The sequence below is a fragment of the Notamacropus eugenii genome, chromosome 7 (assembly GCF_028372415.1).
Source record: "Notamacropus eugenii isolate mMacEug1 chromosome 7, mMacEug1.pri_v2, whole genome shotgun sequence".
NCBI lineage: Eukaryota > Metazoa > Chordata > Mammalia > Diprotodontia > Macropodidae > Notamacropus > Notamacropus eugenii.
Window position 1 is genome coordinate 508,042 of NC_092878.1, and position 19,216 is coordinate 527,257.

The window sequence follows — 19,216 nt, forward strand, 5'->3', positions numbered from 1 at the left end:
CCAAAACATGAACCTCTTATCATTTTCTGTGATCTTATGGGAGTCGAATATGAAGAAATGTGTCATTGGCTTTGCCATAGGAAGCTGGCTACTGCAACTGAGACTTATATCAAACCAATTCCCAAATTTCAGGCCACTAATGCTCGGGATGCCTTGGCCAAACATATCTATGCTAAACTCTTTAACTGGATTGTAGATCATGTCAATCAAGCTCTCCATTCTGCTGTAAAGCAGCACTCTTTCATTGGAGTGTTGGATATCTATGGGTAAGTGTATTATGTTAGTTAATTTTTAGTGGTGTTCATTAACTTAAAATAGAGTAATTCATCTGAATATGGAAAATTTACTAATAAAGAGAAATAACCAAATAACTTCAAGGTGTTATTAGATACTCTGGCTTCTGCCCATTTGAATTAAAGAATTTCTTAGTGGTAGTCATATAATTATCCTACATTATGTAAAAGTTAAACTGGGATCCAACTCTAGCTTGCTCACTCCTGGTAAAACACTTTTGCTTTCACTCCTTCTTGTGGTAAATTATTATTAAAATCTTCCATCTCTGTACCTTTAAACATGGCATGCCCCATGCCAGGAATGGACCCTCTGGACATCTCTCTGTGTTGAAACTATTTTCTTTCTGCCAGGCCCAGCTCAAATGCTCAAATAGTCAGTACACATTTATTAAGGTTCCACTACGTGTCTGGCACTGTGCTAAGCACTGGGAATACAAATACCTAATGTGGGCAGCTGGTGAAGAAGTCAAAGCATCTTCGAGTTGTCCCACACTTCCTGTATGAAGTTTGGGTTTTTTGCTTCCTAGAGTTCGACGTTATCCTTTCTTCCTCAAATCTAACATACCTCCTTCTTTGGACTTCTTTTACGTTCCCATTAGATTCTGACTTGTATTATATGTGTTTGTATACATGTCTTCTTTCCCTACTGTGTCTGTGTCTTACTTTATCTTTGCTGTCTTCAGTACCCAGCATAGTGCAGTGGACATAGTAGGTACTTAATAAATGTGTATTGTGTTGAATTGAATTATAAATCTAGTTTAACTCTAACTCTTTCCTTCAATATATTCTACTTTTTTATGGTTAAATTCCTTATTGTACACTTGTGTTTAATATAATACTTTTTATTTGTGAACTGTCCTATTTTTTAAAAATTGTTAATGTTTTGTTCCTGTGCCATTTGTACCAAGAGAACATTGTAATGATGGTGATTTTGTAAATTGACCATAGTGAGAGTGCTACAATGACCCTAAGCACTATATTATATGCATTTGTCAGTGCTGTACTTACAGTACCATAGTGTCCTTATTGATGACTTTAATTATCTTCCACTTTGTGGTGAGATTTCCAAAGCTCATTGTCCTTGTAATATAATATGTTTATGCTTTCTATTATCCTCTTGGAGTCTGGTGGGCATTCAGGTTCAGTGTCATTGACTTGGAACCTTCTTCCAAGAAAGTAGTCAAACTTCATTACTTAGGAAAGAGAATTTCAGATATTTTAGGGCTTTACTTATTGCATAATGGTTTGTGTGTGTTTGACTATTTGTGCAGTCAATTATCTTTGCTTTTACAGGTTTGAAACATTTGAGATAAATAGCTTTGAACAATTTTGCATTAACTATGCCAATGAGAAATTACAACAACAATTCAACATGGTAAGAGTTTTCTTCCCTACATTCCCGTCTGCTAAAAAGTGATTCCTTTGAAAAGTCTGAGGTGTATGTGAAATCTGGCTTCTGAAATGAATTAGGAAGTTATACTTTTCTCAGGTTTAGAACCAGTTTAGGAAGTGGTGGCTAATAATTAATGTAATATCTGGAATATGTCCTGTCTGTGTAGACTCCAAATGTACCCTGCCTCTAGACTGTTCAGTGGAGCTACACTAAGAATCTTGTGTCCCCAAAGTTCTTAGAGTAGCATGATAGGAAGTGGGTTGGAGAATACAGACATTGCCTTTTGTTGTATGTTTGAGGTGATTTTATTTACTTACGTATTTATTTATTTTATCTATCTATCTATTCATTCATTCATCCATCCATCCATCCATCCATCCATCCATTTATTTTGCTTAAGCTATACCTTAACTCTTATTTGCATTGTTATGTAAGTAAAATTAGAAATTAAATCTCCCTACATTAGCCTCAATTTTATGGTGCGAAGGGACCCCCCAAGAAAAGAAACCCTTTAAACCCTTTATTGTAGGACAATAGTTCCTCAGTGAGCCAAAGCCAAAGATTCTTTAGCCTTGTTTTTTACCTCCCTGTATGGCAGGTATATAACATATCCCATTGAATTATTATGGTGTTTGGAGATACTTGAATTAAAGAGGATATTTATATAGGAAAAAAGAATTCAGTTTTACAGTAAATCACATCCCTTAGCACAAATGTTAAAATAATATAGCAGTGCCTTTAAGGTCATAAACATAGTATAGTTTCTGATGTGAATAAAAATATAAATCCTGTCAAACTCCCACAAGAATCCAAATTGTAGTCTTTCTCTATCTCAGTGTCAAGAACTAAAGTATGTTACGAAAAGCAAGGAAACTAGTCATTCAGCAGCTGATTGAGCTATGTATCATTTATCAGGATATTCGTATAGTTGCTTAATTCTTAGTATCATATCTCTTAGTTTTCATCCAATAAATTTTGGGGTTCAGATAACTAATTTGGGCTTCCTGATTTGTGCTAGGGGTGGGGTTTGAGCACTATTTTATAAATCTAGGATTACTTGAGACATCATATTTTATATCCACATTTACCTTCAAACATTCTGGCAACTTAGCAGTGTTTTGGGAACCCAAAGATTCAGTTTAGCTTTGATATAAAAACTTGGCTGAGAGAAAAGCTGAATAATATTATGGCCCCAGTCACATACTTCTGTTGTCTTAAATGGAAACTACTGATCATTAACAAAATGAAAAAAAATGACAGAAATCATTGTGTTCGGAGAGAGTGGTAACCATCATTCATAAGTGTGCTGCTAGCACACAGGACTCAGCTTTTGCATTGGAATTGAGGGCAGTAGGGATTTGCTTTCCATTGGCATGGAATTCATATGGTAAATATTACTAAAATGAAGCTAAACCTTTCAGGTTTATGCCATCATCTATATCCACATCTAAAGACACCTCTATTATATAGTACAACAATTTAAGAAATCAGGGAAATATATTTTAGAAAGATTTCCAGGAGAAAAAAATGTTAGCATTAAAACTTTGGTATTTAAACTCCTGTTACGAACCACATCCAGAATTACTCATATCCTAAAGTTGGTGAATAGCTAATGTTTGTGAAGGTTTTTTATACTGTGTCATTTGATCTCATTCTGTTTCCCTGACTAGATTGCTGTATCTGGAAACCAACAGGATGTGATAATGTTCTTAATAACACAGATCCTCAGTAAATATGCTTAATAGATTTAATGCATGTATTTTGATGCAAATAGTTACAAAGATAACAGTTTTCCCCCCTCCTTATAGCATGTTTTTAAGCTAGAGCAAGAAGAATATATGAAGGAGCAAATTCCATGGACACTCATAGATTTTTATGACAATCAACCTTGTATTAACCTTATAGAAGCAAAACTGGGCATTCTGGATTTGTTGGATGAAGAATGCAAGGTAGGTTAAGTATTTCCAGCTGAGTACTTAAGGTCTATTGTAAGGGGCACAATAAATTAGAAGAATTAGATTTGATCAAGCAGTGATTCATAAGCCAAGTATGGCTTATTTTAGATTGCCTTTCTTACCCCTTGGTAGTGAATACCACAGCTTAACAATCCTTTTTTCTCACTTGTATATACCAGTTCCCAGACAAGTATGTTTCTTAGTTGTGGAAAGTTGCTAGCTCCCTTAAGTTCCATGTTACTAATATTTGATGAGGAACATGGAGTTTTTATTTTTGTTTGTTTTAAACTTCTCCTTCTAAAATATGTGAGAGAATATTTTCAATTTCTTGTCTGGAAATTTTGGTCATGCGTATCAGTGTGTGTATTATTCCTTGTTGTTCCATAATAGAAGATATTTAAGGAAATGATTGACTCCCTTTTTAAGCTGCTTTTTTAACCTTGCTACTAAATTATCTCTGAAAGAAATTTGAAGTAATTCACATCCACATTGAATATAAATCACATTGTAATGTAGATTTTGTTTTCCCAGAAAAAGATATTTTTTCAACCCACTCTCAATTCCTCTGAAGCTGATTACCCATGGGGTAGATTTTCCAAATATTCCATTTCTCCTGTCTTTTGCTGCCTCTGTTTTTTGGAATTTCCTTAATTTTTATCATCTTACTCAAAGAAGGTGGGAGAAAAATGGCTCAAAAGATGGTTCAGGATCATCTGTCAATTTCTTTGTCCCTGCTATTGCTGTCAAAGATAACCAAAATTTGGTTGCATGTGTACTTTGACTATAGTTTAGCCATTGTGGAGTAACCATAACAGGGAAGAATAACTAGTAAATCATGAATTAAGGTTTTTAACAAAATGACTGCAATTATCAAAACTAATTATTTGTTTTGAGTAATGAATTCTATCTTGCTGAAGATATTATGTATATGACTGTTAGCCATATGAATTTTGAAAGTACTATTAAAGCTTTAGTATTTCAGACATATCAGGGAGAGGAGAAAAGAACAAGCATTTGTTAAGCACCTACTATGTGCCAGGCACTGCTAAGCACTTGATAAATATGACCTCATTTTATCTTCACAATAGCCCTGTGAGGTAGGTGCTATTATTGTCCCCATTTTACAGTTGAGGAAACTAAGGCAGACAAGTTAAGTGACTTGCCCAGGGTCATACAGCTGGTTACTGTATGAGACCAAATTCAGACTTAGGTCTTCCTGATTCCAGGCCCATCACTCTATTCACTGTGTCACCTGCCTGCCTAACCTGAGAGGTTAGGAAAAACTAGTTTGAATTAGTAAACACTTGGAAAAGAAATTCAACTTTACCACTTTCTTCATCTTTAAAATCAAGGAGAAAGGCCAGTTTATTTGCAAGATCACTTCTTTCTCTAGTATTCTTTGCCTCTAAGTGTCCGTAGTAGATGTCTACAGGAAACCTACTTTGGATGAAAAAATTAGATTTTTTTTAATTAGCATATCATTTGTCTGTAAGCAAATGACTACTTGAAGGTACTGACTAATAGTTTTCATAATAGCTTTATAACAGTAGCTTAAACATCCACTCTGTAGTTGTGTTTAAAAAATTGATTAGCAATCCCCCCTTTTATTTCAATAGTCATGTGAAGATAAACTTTAGCTTGATTACCTGCAAAAATTATCACCAATTCTGAATGGAGTACAAATTCTCATGTATTTGAATTTTACAAGTCTTATGGTTCACTTTAAAAATCCAAGCTTAGTGTTTCATTTTTATACTGTAACACTCATAATAAAGCCATAAGGCATTATTTAAATTAACCAGTGATCACCCTTGTCATTAAAGGAATAAACAAGAGTTTTCAATGAATTATTGGCTTATTTTCTTCTCCAGTATACGTATAGATAAATGAGAGGTCTTTAACATTTGAACAGATTGCATTCTGTAGTGACTGATGACAACTATGGGATGTACGGGAAGTCATTTGTGTTACCTAGAATTCATAATCCTCATATGTAAATAAGAGGGTTAGACTAGATCATCTCTAAGGTCCCTTATAACACCGAGCTTTCCAGATATCCAAAAAGCAGTAGAATATAGTGGGTATAATATAACCTTTCTCATTTTTAACTCTCTTATTATAGATGAAAATTTGACTCCCCTATCACATTATTGGTTTATATTGAGCTAGTACCACTAAAATCCTCCGATCTTTTTAGATGCTGTCTACCCACAGCTTCCCCATCTGGTATTTGATAAAAAATATTTTTTTGTCTATTTCTGAATATGTTCAATACATATGATAAATTTCATCTTCCCATAAGCTTGTCCTGATTTCTTAACATGTCACAAATACATATAGCTATAAGATTTTTTTTCATTAGCTTGCCTTTTACTATAAAAGCCCCTTTAGTTATTCATTTGCAACTTGATGAAATATGCCAAAAAATGCAAAAGAATGCCCTAAGTCAGCCTGGGAAAGACAGTCACTTAAACTACTTAAAAATGTTTGGTTTGTGGTCTGCAGACAATCACAGGGAGTTCACAGAAACGTAAAGAAGATAGAAGAGTTCTTTCAGTGTATGTACAAGGTATTACGTAGCTGACCGAAAGTACAGTTTGCTGTCTTAATCATTTCAGATGAGCATCACAGCTAGTTCTAATTGTCATTGTCTTTTTCTGTTCTAGATGCCTAAAGGTTCGGATGACACATGGGCCCAGAAGTTGTACAACACGCACTTGAACAAATGTGCGCTCTTTGAAAAGCCCCGCCTGTCCAACAAAGCCTTTATCATTCAGCATTTTGCTGACAAGGTAAGGATGCTTTGCTGTGCTTTGTTTTTATTTGTTTCTTTTAGACTTTAGAAGATTCAAGTTAAAAAAAGGGGGAAAAAACCAATAGCTAGTGGTTGCTAATGGTTGCGTTCTATATGACCTGAGGGTCAGGAATAGGGACCAGACCTGTGATTTCATTGGTATGGGAAACTCCCCAGGGAAGAAATTCCCTCTACCAATACAAGTCTGTACCTTTTCTACAAGTTATAACTTTGGAGAGTTGCCTAGGACATTGAGAAGGTAAGCCCAGGATCTCACTGACAGTGTGTGTCAAAGAAAAGACTTGAGCTTAAGTCTTCCTGGTTTTCAGGCCAGATTTCTATCTACTGTGCAGGATTCTCTCTCAGTTCATGGCTTTGTGGGGTGATTAACCTGTATTGTTTGTTTTTGTTTTTTTACTTCAATCCCATTTGAATTTTGATGTCAAATAATTGAGAGTTATCAATAATTTTATTATCCTGTGGATAACTGGATTTCATCACGGGATTTCATACATATTAGAAAGTCATTTAAGGTATCTTCATATTGCAGGGGAGGAGTGGAGGTTGAGATGGTGAGTGGGCCTATGTTACTTATCTGTCTTTACAAAGGTTACCTGTAGAGACTGTCTTCTTTTCAGGTTTCCCATAATCTTGACTGGAGACCTTGAGATGTACCTTAGAGACATAAAAGTTACAAAGTGATCTTTCAGTTTGGGAAGCAGACTGATGGAAATAATAATGTTTGGTGGAGGGAGCATATGAATTTACCCCCAATAAGTTTACCTTTATGATTTGAAATTTTCCACATTAACTTGTTAGATCAAACTCTCCCTCTCAACTTTGTTAGCTCTTCTATCTTCTATGTACCAACCAACCCTTATTCTCACTCTTTTTCACTAGCAGTCTTTGTTCCAAAGGATAAATTCATTTCTGCCAGATGGTTTCTCGAGCCATAAAGATACATGACTATGGCATGGGAGGAAGGGGAGGAAGCAGTTGGTAGTGGGACAGATGATAAGCTCCAGGCACTATGATCAGCCTGGTTGTGGAGGGTGAGGGGGCTGGCAGAAAGAGAAGCCACCTTTATTGGTTCATTAAGAGTATTGTGTGTAACAAATAGATAAGAAATCCCACTGATCCATAAATGGTTGGTCCTCATAAAAACATCTGGTGAATTGTACTAGAGTTTTAATAGACTTGGATCCTATAATTTCCCTTTTGTAATAAAATAATTAAATCAAAATAATTGATCACCTGAAACATTCCTAACATAGTGCCCTACGCAGAGTAGGCACTGAAGACGTATTTCTTGCAATTGGTAACTAGCTCAAAATCTTTTTGTTGTTGTTGTGGAAGAGTTTGGTTAAATATTAAAGTTTTTCCCTGTGTTTGCAGGTTGAATACCAGTGTGAAGGCTTCTTGGAGAAGAATAAGGACACAGTTTTTGAAGAACAAATTAAAGTTCTTAAATCAAGCAAGGTAACCATGGAGAATATTTTCCCCTTCTCATCAAATAGTCTGTATAGTCAAACTATTATGTGGTAGGTGCTATGCTAAGCACTTGTGATACAGATATGAGGAAGAAAGCCACTCCCTGCTCTCAAGGAGATTACAATCTATTGGGAGAAGACAATAGGACAAAAGAAAGCTGAAAAGGGCTATGGGTGGGAGGAAAGCTATTTAGTATGGGGATATGTTGGAAAAATCCAAAAGAGTGCAACCAAGTAGTAAATAAAAGATGACTGGCCTTGGAACCTTTCTTAAATAGATCTGCCATCCAGTCAGAGGTTCTGGGAGCTGGGTACGGATATCAGTACCCAGTAGGTGTGAGTAGCCATGCCGATGCATGATGATGACGTTACAGGTGGCATGCCAGAGAAATCCAAAAGAGTACAGTTAAGTGGGGATTTCAAATGTGTAAAAATTATTTGATTGGATACTTTGTAGATAACCAGTTGTTAAATGGCAGTCTTCACTGCAATCCTGCCTGCAGTGTTCCATGATCATTTTCCTGTTCTAGAATTACCATTTAGGAAATTGACTTCCATGGAATGTCATGTACACATTTAGACATTGCTCTTGGAGCAAAAACTTTTGTTTTCAATGGCTTTGAAAATACCGATTCTTATTTTTAGGCTGGATCATTCTAAATACAAAATGACCAAATTCAACACTCACAGTAAAAGTGAAATTGTGATTCTAAGGGAATTTTTTTGGGAAAAATTAAACCTCCTTTTTCCTGTCCTTGTGATTCCCAGGCACATTTAACGCATATTTAAGCTTATTTTTAAAAAGGAAATGTGATGCAGAATTTGTTTTTAATTTTCTGTTATTTAGGTTTAAAATTGTAACTAACCATTGTTTTAAGATTAGTGGTGAAACTCCAAATTTATAATAGTGTTGCTTCTTGTTTGATAAAATGCTGATGCAAATGATGTTTTTTAAGGTAATTTAACTTAGGTAGAACATTTCTAAGCTCTTAATTCCCTGGGCACAGATTATTATCTTCTAAGTTTCCTGATGATCATATTCATCAGAAGGTAATCATGAATGCTAATGAATCATTTATAATGATTAGTCATCCCTTTTGTCAGTCAGTCTAAGAAAGAATTTAAATTTCAAGTTATGTTTTGCTTCCATGGAAGATTTACTTCATACAAAGCTTTCAAGGCCTAGCATGTTTTCAGAGTCTTTATAAAATTGTCCATGGTTGTGAATTCTTGTTCTGTAGCACATGACAGATAGGCAGGACATATGTGCTATTTTTATTGCTAGCTTTTATTTTTATATCACCTTAATTTCCAAATATACCTCCGTATCATCTCCCCAGGGAACTGTCTCTTGCAATAAAAAAGAAGAAAAAAGGTATTTATAGTAAAACTAACATATAGTAAACATATAGTAAACCAGCTTAGTGTTCCATTTTGCAAAGAAGGGACATAGGTGCATTTTCTCATATCTTGTTCAGGGCAGGCTTGGTCATTACAGTTACACTGGCTTCAGTTTGGGGGTTTGGAGGACTCTCCATTCATGGTGTTGTAGTCATGGTACACATTGTTTTCTTGATTCTGCTTACTTTACTTTGCCTCGGTTCAGATGTCTTCTCATGCTTCTTTGACTTCTTCATCTTCATCATTTCTTACAGTACAGTAATTATATTCTAATACATTAATATGCCATATTTTTTTTAAAAAAAATTCTTCCCCAGTTGATGTTTTTTCCTTTTCTTAACAACTACAAAAAGTACTGCTGTAGATATTTTGGTATAAATGGATTTCTCTTTTAATCTTTGATCTCCTTGGTGTATATGCCTAGCAGTGAATTCTCCAGGTTAAAGAATAAAGAGATTTTAGCCACCTTTTTTCCTTTTCCAATCTTTTTTTTCCTCTTCTTTTAAAAAATATATTTACTTATAGTTTTCAATGTTCACTTCCGTAAGATTTTGAGTTCTCAATTTTCTCCCCATCTGTCCCCTCCTCCCACTCCAAGACTGTATATAAGTTGATATAAGCTCTACATATACATTCATATTGAACCTATTTTCACATTAGTCATGTTATAAAGAATGAGAACCAATGGGAGAAAACCATGAGAAAGAAGAAACATACAAAAAAAGAAAAAGAGACAGAGAGCAAATAATGTGTTTCAATCTGCATTCAGACACCGTAGTTCTTTTTTTGGATGTGAACTGCGTTTTCCATCATGAGTCTTTTGCAGTTGTCTTGGATCTTTGCTTTGCTAAGAAGAGATAAGTCTATCAAAGTTAGTCATCTCAGGTTGTGACTGATAACTGTGTATAATGTTTTTCTGGTTCTGTTCACTTTGCTCAGCATCAGTTCATGCAAGCCTTTCCAGGTTTTTTGAAGTCTGCCTGCCCATCATTTCTTACAGCCAATAGTATTCCATTACATTCTTATACCACAACTTGTTCAGCCATTCCCCAACTGATGGGCATCCTCTTGATTTCCAATTCTTTGCCATCACAAAAAGAGCTGCTATAAATATTTTTGTACATGTGGGTCCTTTTCCCATTTGTATGATCTCATATGTATGATCTCTTTGGGATATAAACCTGGAGGTGGTATTGCTGGGTCAAAGGATATGTACATTTTTATAGTCCTTTGGGCATGGTTCTAAATTGTTCTCTAGAATGGTTGGATCAGTTCACAATTTCACCAACTATGCATTAGTGTTCCAATTTTCCCACATCTTTTCCAGCATTTATAATTTTTCTGTTTTGTCATGGTAGCCAATCTGAGAGGTGTGATGTGATACATCAGAGTTGTTTTGATTTGCATTTCTCTAATCAATAGTGATTTAGAGCATTTTTTTGTATGACTTCATCTGGAAACTGCCTGTTCATATCCTTTGACTATTTATTATTTGCGGAATAACTTGTATTCTTATTAATTTGACTCAGTTCTCTATATATTTTGGAAATGAGGCCTTTATCAGAAATACCGGTTATAAAAATTATTTCCCAGTTTTCTGCTTCCTTCCTAATCTTGGTTGCATTGGCCTTATTTGTGCAAAACCTTTTATATTTAATGTGATCAAAATTATCCATTTTGCGTTTCATAATGTTCTCTGTCTCTTGTTTTGTCATAAATTCCTCCATTCTCCATAAATCTGACAGGCAAACTATTCCTTGCTCTCCCAGTTTGCTTATAATATCAACATTTTTATCTAAATCATGTATCCATATTGAATTTATTTTGGCATAGGGTATAAGATGTTGGTCTGTGCCTAGTTTCTGCAAAACTTGTTTTCCAGTTTTCCCAGCAGTTTTTGTCAAATAGTGAGTTCTCATCCCAGAAGCTGGAGTCTTTGGGTTTATCATCCAGTAGATTATTATAGTCACTGACTACTTGTCTTGTGTACCTAACCTATTCTGCTGATCCACCACTTTGTTTCTTAGTAAGTATCAAGTAGTTTTGATGATTGCAGCTTTATTATACAATGTAAGATCTGATATGACTAGGCTGCCTTCCCTAGCATTTCTTTTCATTAATTCCCTTATTCTGGACCTTCTGTTCTTCCAGATGAATTTTGCTATTTTTTTCCTTAGATCTCTAAAATAAATTTTTGGTAGTTGGATTGGTATGGCACTGAATAATTAATTTAGGTAGAATCATCATTTTTATTATAGTAATTCGGCCTACCTGAGCAACTGATTATTTTTCCAATTATTTAGATCTGATTTCATATGTGTGAAAAGTGTTTTGGTACTTGTGTTCATATAGTTCCTGGGTTTATTTTCTCAGGTAGACTCCCAAGTATTTTATAATGTCTACAGTAACTTTAAATGGAATTTCTCTTTTTATCTCTTGCTGTTGGGCTTTGCTAGTAATATGTAGAATGCCTACGATTTATATCAGTTTATCTTACATCCTGCAACTTTCCTAAAGTTGTTTACTATTTCAAGTAGTTTTTTTAAATGATTCTCTAAGTATATCATCCTGTCATCTGCAAAGAGTGATAATTTTGTTTCTCCTTTGCCTGTTTTTATTCCTTCTATTTATTTTTCTTCTTTTCTTGCTAAAGCTAATATTTCTAGTACTATAATGAATCACAATGGTGATTGAAACAACAGTAAAATATTCTTGTCTCACCCCAATCTTATTGGAAATGCTTCTAGCTTTTCCCCATTATAGTGCTTGCTGATGGTTTTGTGTAGATGCTACTTATCCTTTTAAGGAAAACTCCATTTATTCCTATGTTCTCTGGTGTTTTTAATAGGAATGAGTGTTGTATATTGTCAAAAACTTTTTTGATATATAATATCAAATACCTGCATCTATTGAGATAATCATATTGTTTCTGTTAGTTTTGTTGTTGATAGGGTCAATTATGTTGATAGTTTTCCTGATATTGAACCAGTCTGGCGTTCCTGATATAAATCTTACCTGGTCATGGTATATTATTCTCATGATAAGTTTAGCCACTTTTTACAAAGCTTGATTTTAAATTGCTTTCCAGAATGGCTGGAGCAATTCACAGCTCCTTCTACAGTGTTTTAGTGTGCCTATCTTTCAGCAGTCCTTTTGACAGTGTTTCCATCTTCTATAATTTTTGCTGTATGGAGTGTGTGTGTGTGTGTGTGTGTGTTTGCGTGTGGGTGCTCATGCATATAAAGGACAAACTCCTTTATCCTTTTATTTTTTCTGTTCCAAATTCTCTTCTGTAGCTAGCATTTCTAGTAAATATTCAATAGTAATGGTGATAATCGATGCCCTTACTTCACTCCTGATCTTATTAGAAAGGATTCTAGCTTATTCTGATAGATAATACTTGCTCTTAGGGTTAGATATATAATACTTATCATTTTATGGAAAGCTCCATTGATTCCTGTGCTTTCTAGTGGCTTTTTAAAAAGAGGAATGGGGGTTATATTTTGTCAAAAGCTTTTTCTATATCTATTAAAATGATCCTGTGATTTTTATTGATTTCTTTTTACTGTAGTCAATTATGCCATTTTCTAGTATTGAACCAGACCTACATTCCTAGTATAAATCGACCTGGTCACAATGTATGGTCTTTGTGGTACATTACTGTAATCTCCTTGGCAGAATTTTATTTAAAATTTTTACATTGATATTCATTAGGGAAATTGGTATACAGTTTTGTATTTTTCTCTGTTTTGACTCTTGTTGGTTTAAATATCAAGAACATATATTTGTGTCATAGAAGGATTTAATAGAAATCCTTTACCTAATTTTTCTAACAGTTCATATAGTTTTGGAATTAATTATTCTTTAAATATTAGTGGAATTTGCCTTTGAGTTCATCCAGCTTGTTCTTTTATTTTTCATTTAGAGTTCGCTTATGACTTAATTTCTTCTTCTAAGATGCTATTATTTAAGTATTCTATTTTCTGTTCTCTTAATCCAGGCATGGGCAGCTAGGTGGTACAGTGGATAGAGCACCAGTGCAGGAGTCAGGAGGACTTGAGTTCAAATCTCACCTCAAACACTTGACACTCACTAGCTGTGTGACCTTGGGCAAGTCACTTAACCCCAATTGCCTCATCCTGGGTCATCTCCAGTCATCTTGATGAATATCTGGTCACTGGATTCAGATGGCTCTGGAGGAGAAGTGAGGCTGGTGACCTGCACAGCCCTTCCTCACGTAAAACAAAGTCAAGTGCAAGTCATGTCATTATTTCTCTGATGACATGGTCTTCTTCAGCAGTGAAGGACGAACACACATAATAATCCAGGCAAATTATATTTTTGTAAATATTCGTCCATTTCACTTATTGTCAGTTTTATTGGCATATAGCTGGGCAAAATATCTCCTAATTATTGCTTTTATTTCTTCTTCATTCTGTGTGATTGCTTTTCTAACTTTTGATATCAGTCATTTGATTTTCTTCTTTTTTTAATCATATGAGCTCAAAGATTTATTCTATTTCATAAAAAGTCTAGCTTCTAGTGTTGTTTATTAGTTTGGTGATTTTTTTTCACTTTCAGTTTCATTCATCTCTCTTCTTTGATTCTCAGGATTTTTATTTAGGTGTTTAAGTGAGGGTTTTTAATTTGCTGTTTTTCTAGATTTTTTTATTTACATGTCTGATTCCTTTTTTTCTTTTTTTTTTCAATTATGTAAGCTTTTAGAGATAAAACAATTCTAACCACTGCTTTGGCTACATCCTACAAATATTGGTATGTTGACTCGTTATAATTTTATTTAATGAAATTATTGATTTTATGATTTGCTCTTTGACCGACTCATTCTTTATTATTAGGTTATTTAGTTTCCAATGAATTTTTAATCTGTGCTTTAGAGGCCTTTTATTGAATGTAATTTGAATTGCATTATGGTTAGGAAAAGAAGCGTTTACTATATTTTGCTTTTATTGTCTGTGAGATTTTTATGCCCAAATACATGGTCCAGTTTTTGTGAAGGTACAGTATGCAAGTGAAAAATAAGTATATTCCTTTTTATTCCCATTCACTATTCTCCAGAGGTCTAACTCATCTAACTTTTCCAAAATTCTAGTCATTTCCTTAATTTCTTTCTTGTTTATTTTATGGTTACTTATCTTGGTCTGAGAGGGGTAAATTGAGACTTTCTACAAATGGTAATTTTATCATTTCCCCTAATTTCTCATTTAACTTTTTCTTTAAGATTTGGATGTCATTCTATTTTGTGTATATATGTTTAGTGTTTATATTAATTCATTACCCATAGTGTCTTTTAGTAAAATGTAGTTTCCCTATTTATCTCTTTTAATTAGATTTGTTTTTCCTTTGGGGCAGCTAAGTGGCACAGTGGATATAGTACCAGGCTTAGAATCAGGAAGAGTCATCTTCCTGGGTTAAAATCTGGCCTCAGACATTTGCTAGCTATGTGACCCTAGGCAAGTCACTTAATTTTCTGTAAAGTGAGCTGGAGAAGGAAATAGCAAACACTTCAATATCTTTGCCAAGAAAACCCCAAATGAAGTCACAAAGATTTGGACACAACTGAACAACAACATCTGAGATCATGATTGCCACCTCTGCATAGTCGATTCCGTTCCAGTCCCTTATTTTTAACTTTCACTTGTGCTCCTTATAAACAAACGCATTGTTGGCCTCTGGTTTTTAATCCATTCGGATATCCTGTTTTTTATGAGTGAGTTCACCCTCTTCATGTTCTCAGTTATGATTGCTCTGTGCATTTCCTTCCACTCTATTTTCTTATATGTATCTTTTTGTTTTTTACCCTATCTCCTCTTCAAGAGGCTTCTAATCATTTCCTCCCTTCTCTCTCTTATTTACCCTAACCTGTTTCTTAACCCCTTTCCCCTCTACTTCTCTGTTGGGTAAAATGAATTTCTGTACCTAAATAATATGTATATGTTAATTCTTCCATCCTTGAACTAGTTCAAATGAGAGTAAAGCTCAAGTTTTGCCCCTTATAACCATTCTTACCCCTTATAACTCACATGGCCCTTCCATTGTATAAACTCTTCTTTTTGCACCCCTTTAAATGAAGTAGTTTTCCCCTTTCCTCTCTCTCTCTCCACCCCTATTCCCCACCCTTCCATTCTTCTTTTGAGATCCTTCCAACACAATAGAAGCATACCTAGGCCCTTTGTATAATTAGACTTCCTATAAGAGCCCTCATGATAATAAAGTTCTGAGGATTACATGTATCCTCTCCCCACACAAGGACATAAATAGTTTAACCTTATTTATTCCCTTATGATTACTCCCTCATATTTACCTTTTTATGCTTCTATCATGTCCTGAATTTTAATGACAGATTTTCTATTCAGCTTTGTCCTTTTCATCAGTAATGTTTGAAAGCCTTCTTCTTCATTAAGTAATCTTTTTTTTTCTCCTGTAGAATTATATTCAGATGGATAGGTCCTTCTTCCTTTACCTTCCATAATATCTTTTCAAACCTTTTGTTTCTTTATGGTAGTAGCTACTAAATCTTGCATGTTCCTGAATGTGGTTCCATGGTCCTTGAATTCTTTATTTCTTGCTACTTACAATATTTTCTTTTTGAACTGGGAGTTCTGGATTTTGGATATATTATTCCTGGGGATTTTCATTTGGGGGTTTCTTTCAAGAGATGACTAGTAGATTATTTAGATTTCTACCTTCTCTTCTGGGGTTAACATATCTGGGCAATTTGCCTTTATACTTTCTTAAAATGTGATGTATTGACTCTTTTTTGTTGTTGTTCACAGCTTTCAGGTAGTCCAAGGATTCTTAAGTTCTCACTCCTAGATCTGTGTTCTAGGTTAGTTATTTTTCCTTTGAGATATTATGCATTTTCTTCTATTTTTTAGTCTTTTAACTTTGTTCTATTGTTTTAAAAACTTATTTTGGAGTAATTAGGTTCCATTTGTCCAATATTCATTTTTAAAGAGTTATTTTCTTCAGCAAGGTTATGTACCACTTTTACAAAATGTCCAGCCCAGTCCATTGCTAACTTTTAAGAATTCTTGTTGGACTTGTGTGTCCAATCTCCATTTTACTTTGAGGCTTTGCCTATAGATGTTTCAAGTCATTATCTTCTTTTGTGCTTGTATCTTGAACTTCACTCTCACCATGGAAGTTCTTTCTGATCAGGTTCTTTTTATTCCTTGCTCATTCTTTTAGCCTATTTCTTGACTTTGGACTTTATGTCAGTGTTGAGTTTTCTCCTTTCTGAGTGAGAAGGGAAGACTGTTCTAAACTTCTGTCTTGTTATGACCTTCTGTTCTTTTCACATCTCATTCTGGGGACCTGCAAGTTTTTGGGTTGGTGTGGTATGATCTTACCAGAGGTTTATTCACTGCCTTCCTGTTATCCTATTTTCAAATTCCTGAACCAGGTTTAGGTCTGTTGGCTTGTCTGTGGTCGAGTTTCAGTGGATTGCTGTTGGATTTGGTCACTGTTAGCTTCCTGGGAGGTTTTGCAGGTTCAGAGGTACTGAACTGTTTGACTGCCGCTTTTGGTGTTAGTTTCCTGCCCTTTTTATTCTACTACAGGCTTATTTGCTGGGCCAAAGGTTAGAACTGAGTTCCCCCTCTGCTCTTGTGCTCAGAACCATGCAGCTAAAATTTTGGAACTTATCTTGTTCTGTACACAGCTAGCACCTGTTTCACAGGAAGCCATTCCTCTATGCCCTATACCCTGGGATCATGACCCAAAATAATAGTGATACACCACAGCTGTCACTTGTTTCTGTTCCCAGTACTGGGTTAGGACCCCTGGGATCTCTTCCTTCCCCCTTGCTTCCAGTCCTGGTGTCTAGTCTCATCCCCCTTACCTTTCTTGGGCACTGGAATGCGCTTACCTCCATTGTCCCTGCTTTATGCTCCTGGCCAGCCCCTGCCCATGTCCGCAGACCTCTTTGTCTATATTCCTGAGTTGCTCTGGGCTACAAAACTGACTAAGACTTTTTCTTGGCTTTACTGCTCAGAATTTGGTCTGGCACGTTTTCTAGATTATCATGGAAGAGGTGTGTTGGGTGGGCAGAGCAAAAATATTGACTCTCCCATGTCACATTTTTACTTCATTTCTCTAATACAATGTTGATTAGTTTTGGGGGTAATGTTATTTTAAAGAAGTAACATAATTTAGAAGCAATCTGGATTTGATTTAGAAGAATTAAAAAATCTGCTAGTTTCTTCTTTTTTAAAAAATAAATTAGACCTCTGATTTCATAGGTATTGGTACCTTCTGTTAAGAAAATTCCTCTATGTAGATTGATACATATATATATATATATATATATATATATATATATATATATATATATCTTAGATACACATTTAGTCTTAGAGAGCTGTCTAGGAATACTTAGAAGTTAAGTGACTTGCTTAGGACCACACAGTCAGAACGTATCAGAGGCAGGACCTGAACCTCACTCTCACTCCATTGTGCCTTCTTGACTCTTTGAAAATTTGCTTCTAAATGAGACTAGCTTTTTTTGTACAGTCAATCACCTGTGTCTGGCATGTACCCCCTTCTTTACCTGTGGTCCATGGAATCCCTCACTTCTTGTAAAGCCCTGTATGACTGCCACCTCCTGTCTATGAGTCCTTTCTGGTATAAACAATATCTGTCTTTAAATTACTTTGTATTGACTTTCTTATCGGACTGTCTTCTCCTTTCTACCTATCCTCCTCTCCCCCCGCCTACCCAGTAGAAGATAAACTCCTTAAAGCTGGACATGCATTTAAATTTTTTTTCATTATATCCAAATCTACTAACATAATACCTTATATATTACTGTGCTTCATAAATGTCTGTTGAATTTTTAAAGTTAATTGGCTAGCATATGTCTTTGAGCGAAAGGATGTCCACTTCATAGTGATCTTATGAGGAAAGTGCTTTGTAAATCTTCAACTCTAGGTCGAGTTAGTGTGCTTTGACTTACTGATGAACTTCATAGTCTCAGCCAGCCATCAACTGATCTTCTGAGAAACTGATGGTGGAAGAATATGAGCAATGTAACCTAATAATGAGAAACAAGTTTTAAGAAAGCTTGATGAGCAACCTCAACATGATGACATTTAAGGATGAAGCTGAAAGAACAAGAAATAAACAAAAAAGGTAGAAATCCGTCAAGGTTTTCATAACAAACTCTCATCATCATCAAGGACAATGGAACCATCATATTTGAACACCATAGCCTCAGATGTAAACCAAGTAAACCAAGATGGAAAATAAGTATGTTTGGTTTATACACAAGCAATCTGCGCTAGAGGCAGCACAATTTTAAGAGCTTTGAGATACCAAAGTCACAAAATATAACAAGAGGTGACTAAAAAACCATCCATGATGACTCACTTCTAGGTAGTTGGCACTTGTTCCCACATAATTCCTGCACACAGTGCAGGACGGGTCTGGGAACTCCTCTTGACCCTGTGCCCAGCTTCTCCCTATAATGGAGCGTTTCTTAAGGCCTAATTTCTTGGCCACATTCCAATGTCCATAGAACTCTCTGTGTCTCTCTGACAGTCTGGGCTGGAAAATGACTCAGTGTTGTATTTTATTGGATTTCCCCATGAGGATTCAGTCTATTGCATTTTCTAGATCGGTTTGGAGAAGGTTTTTTATTTTGAGGGATTGGGAATGGAGGAGACCTTGCTTCATTGTTTCCTGCCATCTTATCTCCACTTCGTAAGTTGAGTCTTGAAGGATAAAAAGAGCTATAGCACTTACCTCACAGGATCATCCTGGAAATCAAATGAGATTATGAACATAAAATACTTCATGAGTCTCAAAGGACACATAAATGGCTGTTGTTTATTTATTTGGCTCTGGGTAACCCTAACCCTAAATGCATATAC

General features: G+C 35.2%; 1 protein-coding gene across 4 annotated transcripts in view; it reads left to right on the plus strand.

Annotated features, from left to right (window-relative positions):
* MYO5A (myosin VA) overlaps positions 1-19,216 on the plus strand; it is a 232,399-nt gene that overhangs the window by 121,864 nt on the left and 91,319 nt on the right. For all 4 annotated transcript variants that reach the window (XM_072623295.1, XM_072623296.1, XM_072623297.1 and 1 more), the window contains exons 10-14: positions 1-266; positions 1,587-1,668; positions 3,495-3,635; positions 6,308-6,433; positions 7,831-7,914. In XM_072623295.1, coding sequence (XP_072479396.1) covers positions 1-266; positions 1,587-1,668; positions 3,495-3,635; positions 6,308-6,433; positions 7,831-7,914 — 699 coding nt within the window. The remainder of the gene's footprint in view (positions 267-1,586; positions 1,669-3,494; positions 3,636-6,307; positions 6,434-7,830; positions 7,915-19,216) is intronic.